The following is an 18,236-nucleotide window of genomic DNA, read 5'->3' on the forward strand; positions in this document are numbered from 1 at the left end:
TTGTGTTCTAGAGCTGAGGGTGAGCAGGTTGAGCCCCAGGTCAATGGGAAGTTACGGGTGGCAATGGAGCTGGGAGGGTTCATGGAAAGGATGGGCATAATGGACCCATGGTGCTTTAGGGTGGAGGGAGTACTCCTTCTGGCAGGTTTACAGGGTAAACTCCAGAATTGACTTTTTCATGGTGAGCCATGAGGTGTTGGTAAGGTTGGAGGGGCGAGTACGTTGGGATAGTAGTTTCGGATCATGCGCCCCACAGGCTGGAGGCTCAGTTTAGATTGGGACGGGAGCGCAGAGGCCAGGATGGAGGCTTGATTCAGGATTGTTGGCGGATAGAGGGTTTTGTGATAAGGTGCGGTCAGTGTTTAAAGATTATCTGGAGTTGAGCCAGAACGGTGAGGTGTCGGCGGCTACATTCTGGAGGCACTGACTGGTCCGAGGGAAGATTATCTTGTTTAAGGCACGTGTGGATAGGAAAAGGAGGGAGGAGTACGAGCATTTATTGATAGAGGTAGTCGAGGTAGACAGAGACTATGCGAGGGCATCCAGCACGGATGGATTGGCGAGAAGGAAAAAGCTACAGTGGCAATTCAATAGAGTTGACGATGGGGAGGGCAGTGGGGCAGCTGTGCGGGACAAAAGGGTGCAGTATGAGTACGGGGAGAAGGCAAGTCGAATGTTGGCACATCAGCTATGGAGGCAGACCGTGCCCAGAGAAATACTGAGGATATGGACAGAGACAGGGCCGGTGGTGTTGGAGCCGGGGAAGATAAATGAGGGGCTGGATTCTCCACACCCCAACGCTAAAATTGCGTTCAGCGATGGGGCGGAGAATCCAGTTTCACGCATGAAATCGGGACCGACACCAGTTGGGTGATTCTCCACCCCTGAAAAGTGACGTACTCGGGTAGAATCCACCACCTGAGACCATTGCCAGAGGCCCGCCCTGCTATTCTCAGCCACCGACCAGCCAGATTCCCGACGGCGTGGATCTAATTTGGTCCTGTAGCTCGGGAAACTCGCGAGGCGGCTGCGGACTCAGTCCGGGGCTGCCATAGTCAGGGGAGGGCCGATCGGAGGGCGGAGGGGGGCCTCATTCAGGACTGGGGATTTTTTGTGTGGGCGGTCCAGTCAGGCGACCGGCCAATCGGGGACACTATTTCCGCAGTCCAGGTCTGCGGTCCGAGTCCGCCATGGAGCACGGCACGGCCATTGAAGGCCGCCACCGTACTGCGAGCTCCATGACAGCTGTCTGCTAGCCGCCTGCAAGGCTGTGAATCTGTGGCCTTTTGACACCAGTTTTCCTGGCGTAAAGGACCATAGTTTTCACGACGGCGTGGGGACATAGTCCCTGAAATGGAGAATCCAGCCCGAGATGTTTAGGGAATACTATATGGAGAATCCAGCCCGAGATGTTTAGGGAATACTATAAGGAGCAGTACAGGGTGGCCCTGAGGGGTGAAGATCTGGTCTGGTTTTGGATGGGCTGGAGTTCCTGCAGCAGGATGAAGAGACGAGGCAGGCGCGAAAGGAGATTTGGCTCGGATTTACAGAGCATCTCAAAGAGCAAGAGTGATGGAGAGGTTGAGAGGTGTCTGGCGGGAATTTGAGAGTTTCAGGTGCAGACAAATCAAAAATTCCACAAGTATTTCAAATAATAATAATCTTTATTGTCACAAGTAGATTTACATTAACACTGCAATGAAGTTACTATGAAAATCTCTTAGTCGCCACACTCCGGCGCCTGTTCGGTTACACTGAGGGAGAATTCAGAACGTCCAATTCACCTAGCAAGCACATCTTTCGGGACTTGTGGGAGGAAACCGGAGAACCCGGATAGAACGTGCAGACTCCGCAGAGGCAGTGTCTCAAGCGGGAATCAAACCTGGGACCCTGGCGCTGTGAAGCAACAGTGCTAACTGACAAAATCTTAATTTTATTTGATATTTTAGTTTCTACTTTAATCCTATATGTATGTCCCAATCTCTATTTCTCTCTCGGTAAAATGATTGGTTGGCGGTCTGAGAAGCCTTCCACCTAATGCTTGATGGCTTCACTATTCCTGGAAGCCGGATATCGTCTATAGATGGGGTCAGAATGAAGCTGACATTGTAATGGGGCAAATGGGGCTAAATCTTTGCAGGCAGCTAGCTTCCTTTGAGGTCACAAACTGCAAGATCTGGACCAATGAATCCACTTCCACTACCCTTCCAGACATTGTGTTCCAGATCATAATTTGGTGTCATCTCCTTCTCATGCCCCATGGTTACTGAGCCTCCTATCAGTGGGTGAGCAACTTACTGTAATTGGATGATTTACATGATTAAAGTTCAATAAAACATTTGTCCTCTGCTTGAAAAGAGAGGTGTACAAAATCAGCAAAAATAGGCAGAACAGTAGCACAGTGGTTAGCACTATTGCATCACAGTTCCAGGGTACCAGGTTCGATTTGTGGCTTGGGTAACTGTCTGTGCAGAGTCTGCACGTTCTCTGCGTGTCTGCGTGGGTTTCCTTCGGGTGCTCCGGTTTCCTCCCACAGTCCAAAGATGTGCAGGTTACGTGGATTGGCCATGATAAATTGCCCTTAGTGACCAAAAGGGTTAGGTGGGGTTAGTGGGTTGTGGTGATAGGGTGAAGGTGTGTGCTTAGATAGGGTGCTCCTTCCAAGGGCCGTTGCAGACTCGAAGGGACGACTGGCCTTTTTCTACATTGTAAATTCTATGATTCAATAAAACATCACGCTATGACTGGTGGACAATTTTGTTGCACTAAATTGAATGGAAATACACAAGTATGACACAAGTGAAAACATTGAATATCGTTCTCTTGTATATTCTCGGGAATTTGCCTGTGGTCTTGTATGTTCTCAGGAAATTACCTGTTTAGGTCCGGAGTTGAAGTTCGGCGGTATAGGTTAAGGAGGCCGCTTCCAAACTTGAATAATCGTATTATACTAGTCTCGAAAAATCACATATTTAAGCTCGTCGTTGATAATTCATCCGTTTCAGATTTAGTTTATACAGCTTTCCGCGTCGAATGACTTCCTGCTATACCATAATAACTTATACTTGCACAGGCGATGTAACAAACTGGTGTGTCAATTTAAAGGGCTACTTTATGTTTTGACGGCGAGATGAAAGCCAATCACAGTCTGTCAATATTTGGGCGGTGCCCAGCTCGAGAATTACCTGTTCTTTGAACCTACCATATCGAGGCTAAAGTGAAAGCGAAAGGTCTTTGAGGGGGGTTGTTTTCTATCTTGTTGCTTGTAAAAAGGCGCCAGCGGTTAGTCACAAAGACGTCTTTTCGTGCGTTCAACTCACAAATCGCATCCGTCCGGAGCTGCCCCTGGTCTGAATCAACACCTGGACTCTAACCAGAACCCGCCAAGGCCGAGCTGGGCGCCAGGTGATAGTCTGAGGCAGGTGTCCGAAATGATGTCGACCTTGGCCCGACACCAAGGAAGTTAGTAAGTGTGGGGTGGAGTGGGGCAGATTAACTCGTCACTCTCCAAGCCAAATGATCTCATTTTATTTACCTTTGTATTTTAGTTCCTTATTTTGCCGTCAAACAAGTAAACAAAAAGTGTTCAACCTCGCCCGATTTTGTTCCCCGTTGATGTTTCTTTTTTTTTAAATTGATATATCTAAAACTATTTGTTTGCAATTTTGACAAGTGAATTGACCCTCGGTATATTTTTCAACTGTTGTTCCAAATAAACTATCTGGGGGGTTGTGGGTGTGGCTGCCTGGGCCAACATACGTTGACCGTCCCCTAATTACCCTTAAGAACAGTAAGAAGTCTTACAACACCAGGTTAAAGTCCAACAGGTTTGATTCAAACACAAGCTTTCGGAGCGTGAATCCTCAGGTGAAGCTTGTGTTTGAATCAAACCTGTTGGACTTTAACCTGGTGTTGTAAGACTTCTTACTGTGCTCACCCCAGTCCAACGCCGCATCTCCACATCATGACCCTTGAGAAGGTGAAGGTGAATATTGGTGCAAAATGATTTGTCTTCAGATTGTCTCTAATTTTTGCTTTAAACCTGTTGATTCAATTTATTCAGTGTGAAGTTTGGTCAGAGTCATTGCAAATAGTTCTGTTTCAAATGCTGGTGCCTTGATTCGAACAAATCAAGGTAAAGTTGCCATCGTCCCGGATGAGCATAGGCTGCTTTCCCCTTTGAGGGGGGAGAGCTGACTGGTGGCGATTTAATCTGAGGGGCAAGGTTGTGAAGGCAGGGCCTTCATGAATGACTTGGACAAATAAATTGGAAATGAAATGAAAATAGCTTATTGTCACAAGTCGGCTTCAAATGAAGTTGCTGTGAAAAGCCCCTATGAGTTAAATATGTGGAATTTAATTGGCAATATAGCAATGGTTGAATGTACCATTTTCTTGATGTAGTTACTCTGCTATTTTCCAGACAAATCAGTGGCAGTGAATTACAATTCCAGTAATTTGGAAGTAAATGTTTTATCCTTGATAGACCTTTTGCCATTTATTTTGCATTGTGAAGGCTTGTTCAAGTGAACAGTCTTGCCATTTAAAGTTCTGGTGTGGCTGGTAAATAGTTGAATATTCAACTAGATGTATTTTTTTGTGAGTATCACATTTTATTCTCTTAAGCGCAGAAGAGAAACTGAACTATTGCCTGCATTCAGAAGCACAACAGAAAAACACCGAAAGATGTTGAATTCTAATGATGATTCACATGGTGACCAAGATTCGCCTGATGGAAAGCAGGCTGCCTGTAAAACTTCAGATGTTGAAACTGGGATGACCAAACAGAAACAAAGCTTCCGCAGAAATAGTAAGAAAATATCACAAGAATCTGGTTACACGGAAGTTGATGTGCTTGATTCAAACCCAAGAGAACAACTTGGACTAATTAGGCGACTCAGCAAAAGGTTTAGTTTGTCATCTCCTTCCGCTTCGGACAAAAATAAGACTGTGAGTGTGCCAGTGGGAAATACAGTAAACAGCTTGAAAGAGCAGGAAGGAGAGTGCAATGCAACAGAAAGTCAAGATGCTAAAGGCACAGTTGAGAACACAAAGCTGCCACTGTCAGGTAAGAGACAGAATTGTTAAAGAATACAGTATGGATTTGCATTTGAAATTAACATAAGAACTAGGAGCAGGATTAGGCAATTCAGCCCCTCGAGCCCACTCCCCCATTCAGTATGATCATTGCTGATATCATCTCCATCTCTACTCCACTCTCCTGCCCGTTCTCCATGACCCTTCAACCCATTTCTGATTTTAAAATCTATCCATCTCCTCAAATTTACTCCACGTCCCGGCATCCACCGCACTCTGGGGTAGTGAATTCCACAGATTCACGACCCTTTGAGAGAAGTAATTTCTCCTTCATCTCTGTTTTAAATCTGCTACCTCCTAAAACTAATGACCTCTCGTTCTAAATTGCCCTACAAGAATAAGCATCTGCTCTACGTCTACTTTGTCAACCTCAATTGGATCTCCTCTCGTTCTTCTAAACTCAAGAGAGTAGAGGCCTAAACTGCTCAATCTCTCTTCATATGACAACCCCTCATCTTTCAAATGGGGCAGCACGGTAGCCTTGTGGATAGCACAATCGCTTCACAGCTCCAGGGTCCCAGGTTCGATTCCGGCTTGGGTCACTGTCTGTGCGGAGTCTGCACATCCTCCCCGTGTGTGCGTGGGTTTCCTCCGGGTGCTCCGGTTTCCTCCCACAGTCCAAAGATGTGCGGGTTAGGTGGATTGGCTATGATAAATTGCCCTTAGTGTCCAAAATTGCCCTTAGTGTTGGGTGGGGTTACTGGGTAATGGGGATAGGGTGGAGGTGTTGACCCTCGATAGGGGGTAGGGTGCTCTTTCCAAGAGCCGGTGCAGACTTGATGGGCCGAATGGCCTCCTTCTGCACTGTAAATTCTATGTAATCTATGTAAATCAATCTAGTGAACCTCCTCTGAACTGTGTGTAATGCAACTCCATCTTTCCTCAAATATGGGAACCAAAACTGCACACAGGACTCCAGGTGTGGTCTCACCAATGCTTTGTACAGTTGCAGCAACACATCCCTACTTTTAAACTCCATTCCTTTAGCTATAACGGCCAATTTCAGAATCTCCCATACACTGAAGTGTTGCATTTGATTTGTATCAAAACTGCCGTCACATTACTTACATTTGACATTTTAAATAATCTTTCACCTCTACGATTAACTTGAACTCCATAGCTATCCGTAATATTTGAAGTTTCAAAATGACTGCCACCCTCAAACCAAAGAAGCATTCCTGTGGAGACGGGGAGGAGTGCACCTGACTCCATAGTCTTCCTGATTAAAATGTGCAAAAAAAATAAAAATATCAAAAATAATCCTGGACTGCCCTCAGTCATGCAGTTGGGGCATGCATTGTTAGTGTGCCACTGGATACGAAGCAATTTCCATCCCCATGGATCAGTCTTGTGGCTTTTCTTTACAGTGTCTGAAACACTGAAGTGTTCCTGTATTTCTGGTTGCCAAAGAAACAGAGACATCTAAAAATGTGTTCTGACCAAAGTACCATACTTGGGCACAAATTCTTCTTCTTTTGTAATTGACTCTTTTGACCGTGTCCTTCAATATTCAGTTGAATCATCTCTGTATGGCGTAGGTGCCTCTGAGGAGCATATGAATGAACACTTATCACACTTGAGTAAATATAAAATTATTTCTACCTCTTCAAGGTCAACGTAATAAATGCAAGAAACTTGGGTAATTTAACCCTTCTTCGTAGATGTTCAAGGTCTCTGAAGTTTGATATAATTTCAAAACAACAGGATCACTCGCATATGACCATTTCATTGAAAATTGAATCTTGCTCGTATTTAAGACTTAATGCCACACCAGACATTTACAAATAATAATAATAATAATAATAACCTTTTATTGTCACCGGTATGAAGTTACTGTGAAACACCCCTAGTCGCCACAGTTCAGTCGCTTGTTCAGGTAAGCTGGAACGGGAATTGAACCCGCGCTGCTGGCCTTGTTCTGCATCACAAACCAGCTGTCTAGCCCACTGAGCTAAACCAGCTCTATCAAGCCATTGAGGGAACCTGCTATTTCCATCAACAAAGAACTCACTTGTGACTCCGATGTATTTTTATTAAGCATATTTGATATTGAAAATAGTCTCTAATTCAGTAGAAATATCATCATTTGAAATGTTTTATGGCCTTCATTCCTGTCGCTCATTCTGCAAACAATATGGCTTATCGGTTAAGATCAAGCCCAAAGTGAGGTGCAATGCCTTTTGTTGTCAGCTTGGATCTTGGATGTCTCTCTTGTGAGGACCATGAATTGGCTTCAGTTTTGAATTTGAATTGGTTTTTGGAGCAAGATGGATTAAGGTTTTGTCCTGTCCACTCTGAGCATTGATTTTGTAACTTTAAGGATGGGATAAAAAAAATTAAATGTGTTCTTATTCTGAATACAATATATCCCTGAAACTCAAAAAAAAATGAAAGTTAGACAAAGACAAGTAATATATGAAATTAAATGCTTTCGAACTGCTTATTCTGTTTACATGTTTTGCAGCAATGGAAATAAACCTGCTAATCTCCAAAAACTCGTTATTGGAGGCAAATGAAAATATAAATAAATTGGAAGAAGAGTTGCTCAATGAGGCAGAGCCTGAAAAAGGTGAAGTGGCGCACCAAGAATACACAAAAAAAGTTCGAGATTTCAACTTGCTCTGTGATGAGCTTGTGAAACAAATTATGTCCATCATCACTAATTCATTCAGCATAACGAAAAGCAACAGTAGCATCCTGTATATGGCGGTGCAAGTTGTTGAACTGGAAGAAGCAGCAGATAAAAAATGGCAAGAAAGGATGGATCACCCTGGCGTGAAGTGTTTCAGGAGACCTCGGAAGTGGCAAGATTTATGGAGAGAAACAGTTAGAAAAAGTGTGGAGGAAAGGATAGCCAAAGTGGTTTTACCGACAAAAGCCCAGCAGAAATCATGGCTCGCATTACACTTGGTTAATCTTCAAAAAACTATTTTGGAAGACTTGAAAATTGTGAAAGATTTGGTACAAAGCTGCTACCCAGAAAAATACAATATTTTTAACGTGTATATAAAATATTATCATGAAACTGTGTCATCTCATCTGGAATGCATCCAACAGAAGCACCTTGAAATGAACGAGCTTTATTCATTTCTGAATTGGATTATTCACACCTACAAAAGGTATATTATTTAAATATTTTGTTTTGTATTGCTTTATTAAATGATATAAGGAGAAACGATCATTTGATGCTTAAATGGGCACCAAGGTAGCACAGCGGTTAGCACAGTTGCTTTGCAGCTCCAGGGTCCCAGGTTCGATTCCCGGCTTGGGTCACTGTCTCTTCGGAATCTGCACGTTCTCCCCATGTGTGCGTGGGTTTCCGGGTGCTCCGGTTTTCTCCCACAGTCCAAAAATGTGCAGATTAGGTGGATTGGCCATGCTAAATTGGCCTTAGTGTCCAAAAAGGTTAGGTGTGGTCATTCGGTTACGGGGATAGTGTGGCGGCGTGGGATGCTCTTTCGAAGGGCCGGTGCAGACTCGATGGGTCGAATAGCTTCCTTCTGCACTGTAAATTCTATGAAAGTATTACTTATTCATGAAATCATATGTTAGCCATGTCAAAGCTGCTACAATTATCATAAAGTAAAAACAATGTGGGTACTGGAAATCTGAAATGAAAGCAGAAACTGTCAGAAATACTCAACAGGTCAGACAGATCTGTGGAGGGAGAAGCAACATTAACATCAGCCTTTCGTCAGAACAATTATATGGTAACCACTGGAGGACAGCATTGAATTTGCAGAAGTACATCTATATCATTGGTCTTGCTGCCATAAAAAGTTACATTTGCGTACATGTCGGCTCGGCAAATATGCTTGAAAATCTGATGTTGATTTTTTTTAAATTAGTTTTATCACTTACAAAAACAGTGGGTGAATTCTCCGATATTGGGCGGAGAATTGGTCATGAACAAAATCGCCAGCACCCACAAGAATGCCATGCTCCGGTGTATCGACAGGGGCGTCAATGCCTTCTGCTCAGATCGTACAATAAACGGCATATCATTCGTGAGCCTGAACGAGCCTGATGCTCCGCCTCCGCCAGGCGGAATTACCGGCGGCGTGTTTTATAATAATAATCTTTATTGCCACAAGTAGGCTTACATTAACACTGCCATAAAGTTACTGTGAAGAGCCCCTAGTCGCCACATTCCGGCACCCGTTCGGGTACACAGAGGGAGAATTCAGAATGTCCAATTCACCTCACAAGCATGTCTTTCGGGACTTGTGGGAGGAAACCGTAGCACCTGGAATAAACCCACGCAGACACGGGGAGAATGTGCAGACTCCGAACACAGAGTGACCCAAGCCAGGAATCAAACCTGGGACCCTGGCGCTGTCAAGCAACTCTGCTATCCACTTTGCTTTCAAAAATCAGGAGTCAGATGCCATGGCCATTGAGGGAGGGAGACAAGAGGAGGTAGGGCATGCAGAGACACTTCCAAGGGGGGCCTTCTGCCAGTCCTCGGGGGGTATGGTTGGGGGGAATTATCTCCACGGGATCAGGGTGTGCCGGCGCAGACTGCCAATGTCATAGCCTGCAAGGCAGCCACCTTGCTGCATACCCCACTGATCGCCCACTGTGGCCCGTGGTTGTGCAGAGTGTCACCGGCCAAAAGGGGCCCCCCCAAACAGCCGCCACCCGCCAGCAGTGCAACACACGGCATACCCAATAGCACAGTAACCCCTGCACGAGGGTGTGAATGGAGTGTACAGCTGGCATGGTAACAGCTGGGTGTCGGGATGTGGGAGGAGGGGGGTGGGGGGCGTACGGGGACAGGGTCTGCAATGCAGACTGGGGCCACCGTATAGCCTGTTGCACCTGGTTGGGAACGGGGATACGCACCATCCTAAGACCCCCTGCAGACGATGGACTTTCGAAATTCAACCAGGAATGGTGACCTTTGTCCTTGTTGCCGCAGCTCTGGGGGATGCACTGAGGCTGTACGAGCTGGAGCTGCTCAAAGGGGACCCTGCAACAGCAGAGTCTGTCCATGAGGGACAGGAGGCAGCCAGTAAGGATGAAGAGCTGGCTGCCAATCTGCCGAGGAGGAGGAGGTGAGAAGGAGGGGTCGCATGAGATCTCGGGTGTACATGCAGCGCGTGTTATTCGAGGAACTGCCGGACCGGGCATGCCATCGAAGACTCCGGCTGAGCGGGGGGATAGTGCAACTGGCACCCCGGGGTATGGGTGAGGACACCCGCTCCCAGTAGCCGTTAAGGTGACGGTCGCCCTGAGGTTTGACGCCTTGGGTTTTTCCAGGCGCTGAGTGGGGACCTATCAAGGATCTCTCAGACCTCGGTGTACAGGTGCATCCGCTCCATCACAGAGGCCCAACATGCCCAGGGGCTTCAATACATCAAATTCAATGTGGACCGAGCCCACCTGGATGCCCGGGCAGCTGGATTCACTGCTATCGCCGAGATGCCCCAGGTTCAGGGGATGATAGGGATGCATGTCGCCCTATGAGCACCGGCCTGTGGCAGGCCAGTCTTCACAAACCGAAAGGGATTCCACTCGATGAACATGCGCACCATGCATGTCTGCATTCGATACCCGGGCAGTGTGCACGACGCCTTCATCCTGGCACACCTGACGGTTCCTAATCTGTTCGAGGTGTACCCCCAGCTGGGGGGTTGGCTCCTGGGCGACGGGTTATACTCTGTGGCAGATGACGCCTATCTGGATGCCATAGACAGACCAGAGACCAGCTACAACAATGCCAATGCCATGACCATTGGGAGTGATCGAGCGTTGTTTCAGCATCCGGAAGATACGGTTCAGGTGCCTGGCCCACTCTGGAAGGGTCTTCACTATAGCACTAGGAGAGTTTTCCACACATCGTGCAGCAGAGGGGCGATGTGCTGGAGGAGGGGTTGTACGCCAGGCCTTGTCCGACAAGGAGGCTGGAGGAGGGGTTGTACGCCAGGCCTTGTCCGACAAGGAGGCTGGAGGAGGGGTTGTACGCCAGGCCTTGTCCGACAAGGAGGCTGGAGGAGGGGTTGTACATCAGGCCTTGTCCAACAAGGAGGCTGGGGAGGAGGGTGAAGATGGGCAGGACATGAGACATGGGCAGGCACAGAAGGCCGCTCAATGTGTGCGCCTGGGCCAATGCGCATGTGGCGCTCTAATCACTTCCAGGTTCACCAACTAGGGGGCTTGGCCAGGAGCACGGACATCCCGGCCGGCCAACCCCTCCCATGAACACCCTCCCTTGCAACCCCCTCCATGATTTCTGCCTGCCTAATTAAGGGGTGCAGGCCCTGGTTGGCAGTAACAGTGGGTCTGGTCCATGGGATGGAGGATAATGAAGACCTGCTCTGTGATGAGCTCTGGTGCTCCGCACCATTGACGACGTCTGACTCCTGCCCACGGTAGCACTTTCTACAGTCCACCCGCTGATCCTTGCATGTGAACTGGCCATTCCATCACACGGTCCCATCGAACCCTTGGAGTGGCAGAGATGGGGGGGGGGGGGGGGGGGCAGAGATGGTGGGGGGGGTGAAGAGGGATGGGGTGTGACAACAGAGCATTGAGCACTGGCTGAACTCGGGTCCCTGGCCCATGCCCCTTCTGCAGCCAGCCCCAACTAGCCCATCCCTCTCGCCCTCCTGACAGAGCACTGAGGCAGGTTGTAAAGTTGTGCACATGTGTTAAGCTACTCCCCTGGGACTGAGGTGCGAGCAGACCAGCCCTTGGCCCCCCCGGCACCTGTCGCTGCCAGTCCTGTAGGCCGCACCCATCCTGACCAGGGTCTTCACACTCTCAGCCATGGAGCACCTGGAGTGGACCACCTGCCCCTGGGGCTGTGCCACGTCACACTATGCCATCACTCTCTTCATAGATTCATAGAATTTACAGTACCATTTGGCCCATCCGAGTCTGCACCAGCCCTTGAAAGTACATGCCTCCATCCTATCCCTGTAATCCAATAACCCCACCTAACCTTTTTGGACACTGAGGGCAATTTAGCATGGACAATCCACCTAACCTGCACATCTTTGGACTGTGGGAGGAAAGCGGAGCACCCGAAGGAAACCCACTCAGACACGAGGAGGACGTGGAGACTCTGCGCGGAGTGACCCAAGCCGGGAATCGAACCTGGGACCCTATAGCTGTGAAGTAACTGTGCTAGCTACTGTGCCACCGTGCTGCCCCATGGTCTTGGTCTGTGCCACATTAGCCAGTGCCCAGGCAATGTTGCTGACATCCTCATCCATGGCCTGCTATGACTGGGCCACACTCTAGAACACACCGCTGAGATGCCTAGGTGACCCTGGTGCATGGCGGCCTGTGATAGCATCATAGAATTACAATGCAGAAGGAGGCCATTTTGCTCATCGAATCTGCACCGGCCCTTGGAAAGAGCACCCTACTTAAGCCCACACCTCCACCCTAACCCAGTAACCCCACCTAACCTTTTAATAATAATAAGTCGTGAGGCTTACATTAACACTGCAATGAAGCTATTGTGAAAAGCCCCTAGTCGCCACATTCCGGCGCTTGTTCGGGTACATGGGGGGGGGTTCAGAATGTCCAAATTACCTAACAGCACATCTTTCGGGACTTGGGAGGAAACCGGAACACCAGGAAACCCATGCAAACACAAGTGGAGAAAGGCAAACTCTACACAAACAGCTACCCAAGGCCGGAATTGAACCCGGGTACCTGGTGCTGTGAGGCAGCAGTGCTAACCACTGTGCCACCGTGCTGCCCTCATAGGACAGCCCTGTTCTGGGCCTCGGTCACTGCCCGTACAGAGTGTCCCAGGCCTTGGACATCCTGGCCCATGGCCAAAACCTTCACCCCCTGGGCCTACACCGTGATCGCCACCCGTGCAGTGTTGGCCTGGGTGGCACACATGGTCGGCGCCACCTCCTGCTGCTGCACGTGGTTGGACTTCTCCAAGCACCTGCAGACACTGGATGGCTGCTGACACCCCCTCACGTAGTCCCTGGCTTTAAGACTACATCTCCACTATAGATAGGACCGCTCTTTCCAGAGGTCCGAAACCCATCCAGACGGCAGTTAGTCCCTGGAGTCGGGCCGCCCTCCGACCATCTGGCCCCTTGGGGGGGTTCATATCTCAACCTGATGTAGTGTTACATCTGTGTGGTGTGCACCAGATAGTGCCCCAGGAGCCTCTTCACTAATGTGCCCAACCAGGGGGAGACAGAGAAAGCACAGTTTTAGGCAGCGGGATGCATGCAGGACAGGGGATGGTTAGCTGATGGTCTTCGTGGCCAATGTACTCGGCCATAGCATCTGATATGGGTGCTGGCATGTGGTGCAGGTTGGAGGTTCGGTCGCTCTCCAGGTGAGTGAGGGAGTGGGGGGGGGGGGGGGGGGCTTGCGGTTGTGTGGGTCAGGGGCACAATGCAGCCTACTCACTCTGGCTGTCCTGAGTAGGTTGTGAAGTTTCTTATGGCACTGCGGATCTGCACCCAGGCTCTGTGCACGGCGGCAGGTGGCAATTCCTTCCCACTCCAGGGTGGCCCGCCTCTCTTCCACTGTTTCCAGCAGTATTTCCAGTTTTGCATCGGTGTAATGGGGTGCCGCTGTCTTGCTGCTATGTTGGCTGGGATGAGTGTGTGTTGGGAGTGGAATGCTCATGTGCGGCTGCAGCTTGTCAGCCTCTCGAGTGGCAATCCCGACTCTGAATCGGACACCGTTTTTCATTAGAATTGATCGTGTTTCACGTGGTGCCGGTGCTAGCCCAGTAACGGGCTCTGGAAACAACGCCAGATTTCCTGTCATAGAACACCACCAATTCAGTCCAGGCGTCAACACTTAGTTTTTGAAACGGTGAATCCCACCAAATGTTTTTTGCCTCTTCTCAAAAAGATTTTTTTCCTGTCGATTAATTTCCTTTTCATTGACTTCACGATCATCAGTTATGTCATCAGGTTAATTTTGCTATCAATATTTTTCCAGTTATATAAGCATGTATTTTAGTTATACCTGGCTAGCGGAGGTTAATCAAAATATATTTCTGCTTCTATCAACAAAACTTAATTTATTATTTTAGTTATGGTACTTTATAAAATCCTAATTTTACCCTGTACTTTCCACTCCAACCCCATTGTGCTTTGGCTCGGAAACTGGATGGAGAGCCTGCTTCAAGATCATGATCAATTGTATTCTGTAACCAACAACAAGGGAGTTAGCACAGCTGAGGATGACTTGTCGTCTTAATACTCCTGCTCATGCATGGAAACAAACCTTGTATCGCCCACAAAAGACTGAATTCCCTACAAAAAAAAATTCAAATGTCAATTGACATCCTGAAATTGTTCTTCAGAACGAGAAAAAGTCAAAATGTAATATGTGGTATTGAAAGAGGGAAGGGTGAGGAAGTACAAAAGCGAAAGAGTGGGACAGTATAGAGGATGGGAAAGATAAAATGACAACCATGTCATGGTACAATAAACAAAAGTGTGATACATTGTAGTAAAGAAACACAGCATTGATCTCGAGTGAGCATGAAGGACAAAATAATAATCAGCTCTGTCCAAAAGCAAAAACACAAAAACATAATTCAGACCACACAGGGCAAAAAAACAGAAACAAAATGGGAAGAGTTCAGAGTCCAGACTGTAAGGTGCTTAATCAGAAGATTAAGTGCTATTCCTTCAGCTTGTTTGAGTTTCAATGGAACACTACAGCTACATCCCTCAGTTCTAAGGAAAAGTCCTATTCTTCTCTCCATTCTCTCCACATGTGCTCTTAGACCTACTGTGCATTTCCAGCACTTTCTGTATTTGTTTTACCTTTATCTTGAAATTCTTACCTTCATTAGTTAAGCTCTTGTTCTCAAAAAGATCTAAGTAGTTCAGGGTCCTGAAATGTTCCATTTTGTTGCAGTGGCGATATTATGAGTCATCCCGATCTTTCACCAGAAGTGAACGTAGAAGAACTCAGTCCTTTGTTGGACCAAAAGGTTATAGAAAATGTCATGGACAAATATGCTAAAGAATTGAAGGTATGAATTAAGTGATGAATAGAACTATTCAACTGATTTTAATGAAGGTGAACTACATTCTGTAATCATTGACACAAGTGCAATACCTTTTCAATTTGAGTCCCTTGTGTATTGTACATAATGTCTTCCTCTTTTTGGTCACGCTCCTTTGCATAAGTTTTTTTTTTTGTAGTGTTTTTATTTCCAGACCTGATCACTCATGCAAAAGACATAAGACAAATTCCTTTTAATAATAATAAGAATAATCTTTATTGTCACAAGTAGACTGACTGCAATGAAGTTTCTGTGAAAAGCCCCTAGTTGCCACATTCTGGCACCTGTTCAGTTACACAGAGGAAAAATACAGAATGTCCAAATGATCTAATAGCACGTCTTTCAGGACTTGTGAGAGGAAACCGGAGCACCCGGAGGAAACTCACAGTCACGGGGAGAATCTGCAGACTACACGTACTGTTGCTCGTTCTGAGTAAGTGTGCTTAACACTCACTTGGCTCTGTTTCTCTTTCTATGCTCTGGAGTCGCCAGGTGCCATAAAAGACACCGTCACAAGTATCAAGGTCAAGTTCAAAGCAATAAAGCTATACACCGATTAGTAAGTCCAAAACAATTAGAGTTTATTATAAAACAATTATAATAACACTCATGCACACGCTAAAGACTAACTTACTTCTACCATTAAACGACTAATACTTATCTAAGAAGGAACAGGCAAGGTCAGGGAACAAGGCCTTCGTTCCGTTCTGGTCTGCAACTTCGAGTCACTATTGGTCGGCAAGGGTATAAGTAATGCCTGGGTCAAGTAGCGATCGTCGTTTGGCACTTACTTATCGATGGCTGCTGCTCGACGGCTGGTGTAAAAGACAGGGGTCTGGAGGCTGGAGTCGGAGGCCGGAGACAGGAGACTGAACCATGTGCGGAACCTCTCTTTTATAGGTCCCAGGGGGTCCATGCCCCTTGGGGCGGGCTTCCTCACCTGCTGGGGATCGATTTGGGCCTTTTCCCAATCAATATGATTTGAACCCCCCTATCCTAGGGCTGTTCCTTGATGGCTGGGGCGGTTCTTAGGACTCATTGTCCTGGCTTCGCTGGCTCCATCGTGTCTGCTTCGCTATTGAAAGTATCGATTGATACTTGAGTGTATCTATTGTGCCCGGGACTGTCCCGGTATCACCTCATTAATATGTAAACTGTTTTCCCATTTACAGCGCTGCCTGATCTCTGCAGCTGTCGGGAAACCGGTTTTTGCAAGTGTCTCAATGCTGAAAGCTTCTGCAAGCTGTTTGCTCTTTACTATGTCCGTTTTTCCCTGCATTCTTTGCAGTCTTCCATTTTGTGTTACCAGTGGCCATCTTAGATGGCTACAGTACACAGTGACCCAAGACTCCAGGTAGGCAGTGACCCAAGTCAGGAATCGAACTTGGGGCCCTGGAGCCGTGAAGCCATAGTGCTAACCACTGTGCTACCGTGCTGCCCACAGACAGCTTTTCTGCAACCAAAGGTGACGGCGGGGGGCGGGTGGGTGGTGTGGTTGGGGGGGGGGGGGGGGGGGAGGCGAGGGAGAGGGTGCTGCTGGCATTGTTGAATTATTAATGGGCTGCAAACATTGCGATGGTAAGGAAATGGGCCATGGAAGAGCGGTTGGTTTGGGGGCTGATGGAGGCAATGTGTAGGGGACCGAGCTTGAGGGCTTTGTTGTTGGCGCCTCTGCCGTTCCCGCCGCCCAGGTATTCCGTCAATCTAGCGGTGGTGTCAGCTCTGAGGGTGTGGGGACAGTGTACACAGCATTTGGGGTTCGAGTGTTGTAGTAAAGTTGGGGTTGGGGTTCTGGATGCCTATTTGCGATAAACATAGCTTTGTGCCGGCCGACCTGAGTGTGAGGTTCCAGGGGCTGCGGCAGGCAAGGATTGAGTACTTCAGGCACTTGTTTATCGGGGGCAAATTTGCAGCACTGGAGGAGTTGGAGGAATTGTTTGAATTGCTTAAGGGAAATGCACTGAATGTTCTATGGTTATGGTGCTGCCCATATTTCCTTCATTTGTAGATGTGTCGAAAGAGGAATTTGTTTCCTCTGCTTCAGAGCTGCACATTCCACCTTTTGCATATTTGTGTAAATGCTGTTATTTGCTCAAGCTCTTATCCAGGAGAAACCCAGGTAGTACAGGAAGTAAGGTGAGGAAAATGAGGTGTCGTATAGCATATGAGTTCCTTTAGTGCTGGGAGTCATAAGATGAGGAGGCGCTTTGCAGATGGCACTTGTTCAAATCTCAGGGGATTTGTATTTAAAAGTAGATTGCTTGTAGAATATTAAATTTCAGAATGTGCCACAGATGGTGGCACTGTTGGAGAAATCAATTAACCGCAATAATAGCACTATGATGATTATCTTCTGCAGTTCAGTCAAGTTATTTAAATAAATACACAGAAAAGGCAACAAATGCTCTTATGTCTGCACAGTTATTCTTGTTTTAGGAGTGATAAACAATTCTATGATAAATAGTTATGTCTCATTGCTGAGGGATATGAGTGATATATGACAGCTTTTGTCATATGACGTGCGTATACCTTTAAGAAAGCAACTACTGTTAATCATTGTACACCTCTACAGGTTGTGATGTGAAAGCCCTATGGCTTGGAGGTAGTTTGCAAGCAACAAAGTAAGAATAGGGCCCAATTCTTTCAGTTGGATCGCCACTCCGCTCCTTGTTATTGCCCTCAAGTACAGGCATCCCCTTCTTGCCAAACCTTCTGATTCGGGCCGAGTGAGAACAGTAAAGCCAAGGGCAGGAGAGTCCAAGGGTGAGGAAGACGCACCTTTTTCTTTTACAGCACTAGCTACTGTAAAGGTTTAAAGATCCAGCCACTTTGAGAAGTCAGGGAGAAAGTAAGTGGGTAGGGTGTGGCAGGGTGGGGCAGATATGGGGGGAGTCGGGTAGTCAGTGGGGTGGGCTGTTGGGGTGGTTAGGCGATGAGTTGATCAGTGGGGGGTGTTTGTGGAGGGATCAAGTGGTCAATGGGGAGTCGGGTGGTCAATGTCGGGTGAGCGGTGGGGGATTGGTCGATTAGCGTAGTCGGATTGGGGGGATGTGCTGGAGAGGGGGTGGGTATGGTCAGTATTATAGTTACCCAGGAGTTGGAAGTGGTTTTAATTTTTTCTGGA

At 47.4% G+C, this 18,236-nt stretch overlaps 1 protein-coding gene across 2 annotated transcripts in view; it reads left to right on the plus strand.

Moving 5' to 3' along the window:
* Positions 1 to 3,192: 3,192 nt before the first annotated feature.
* Positions 3,193 to 18,236, plus strand: part of LOC119953290 (exocyst complex component 3-like) — a 60,821-nt gene continuing 45,777 nt past the window's right edge. For both annotated transcript variants that reach the window (XM_038777392.1, XM_038777402.1), the window contains exons 1-4: positions 3,193 to 3,466; positions 4,632 to 5,068; positions 7,562 to 8,216; positions 14,962 to 15,079. In XM_038777392.1, the coding sequence (XP_038633320.1) occupies positions 4,687 to 5,068; positions 7,562 to 8,216; positions 14,962 to 15,079 (1,155 nt within the window). In that variant the 5' untranslated portion in view covers positions 3,193 to 3,466; positions 4,632 to 4,686. The remainder of the gene's footprint in view (positions 3,467 to 4,631; positions 5,069 to 7,561; positions 8,217 to 14,961; positions 15,080 to 18,236) is intronic.

The sequence above is a fragment of the Scyliorhinus canicula genome, chromosome 2, assembly GCF_902713615.1.
Source record: "Scyliorhinus canicula chromosome 2, sScyCan1.1, whole genome shotgun sequence".
NCBI classification, from domain to species: domain Eukaryota; kingdom Metazoa; phylum Chordata; class Chondrichthyes; order Carcharhiniformes; family Scyliorhinidae; genus Scyliorhinus; species Scyliorhinus canicula.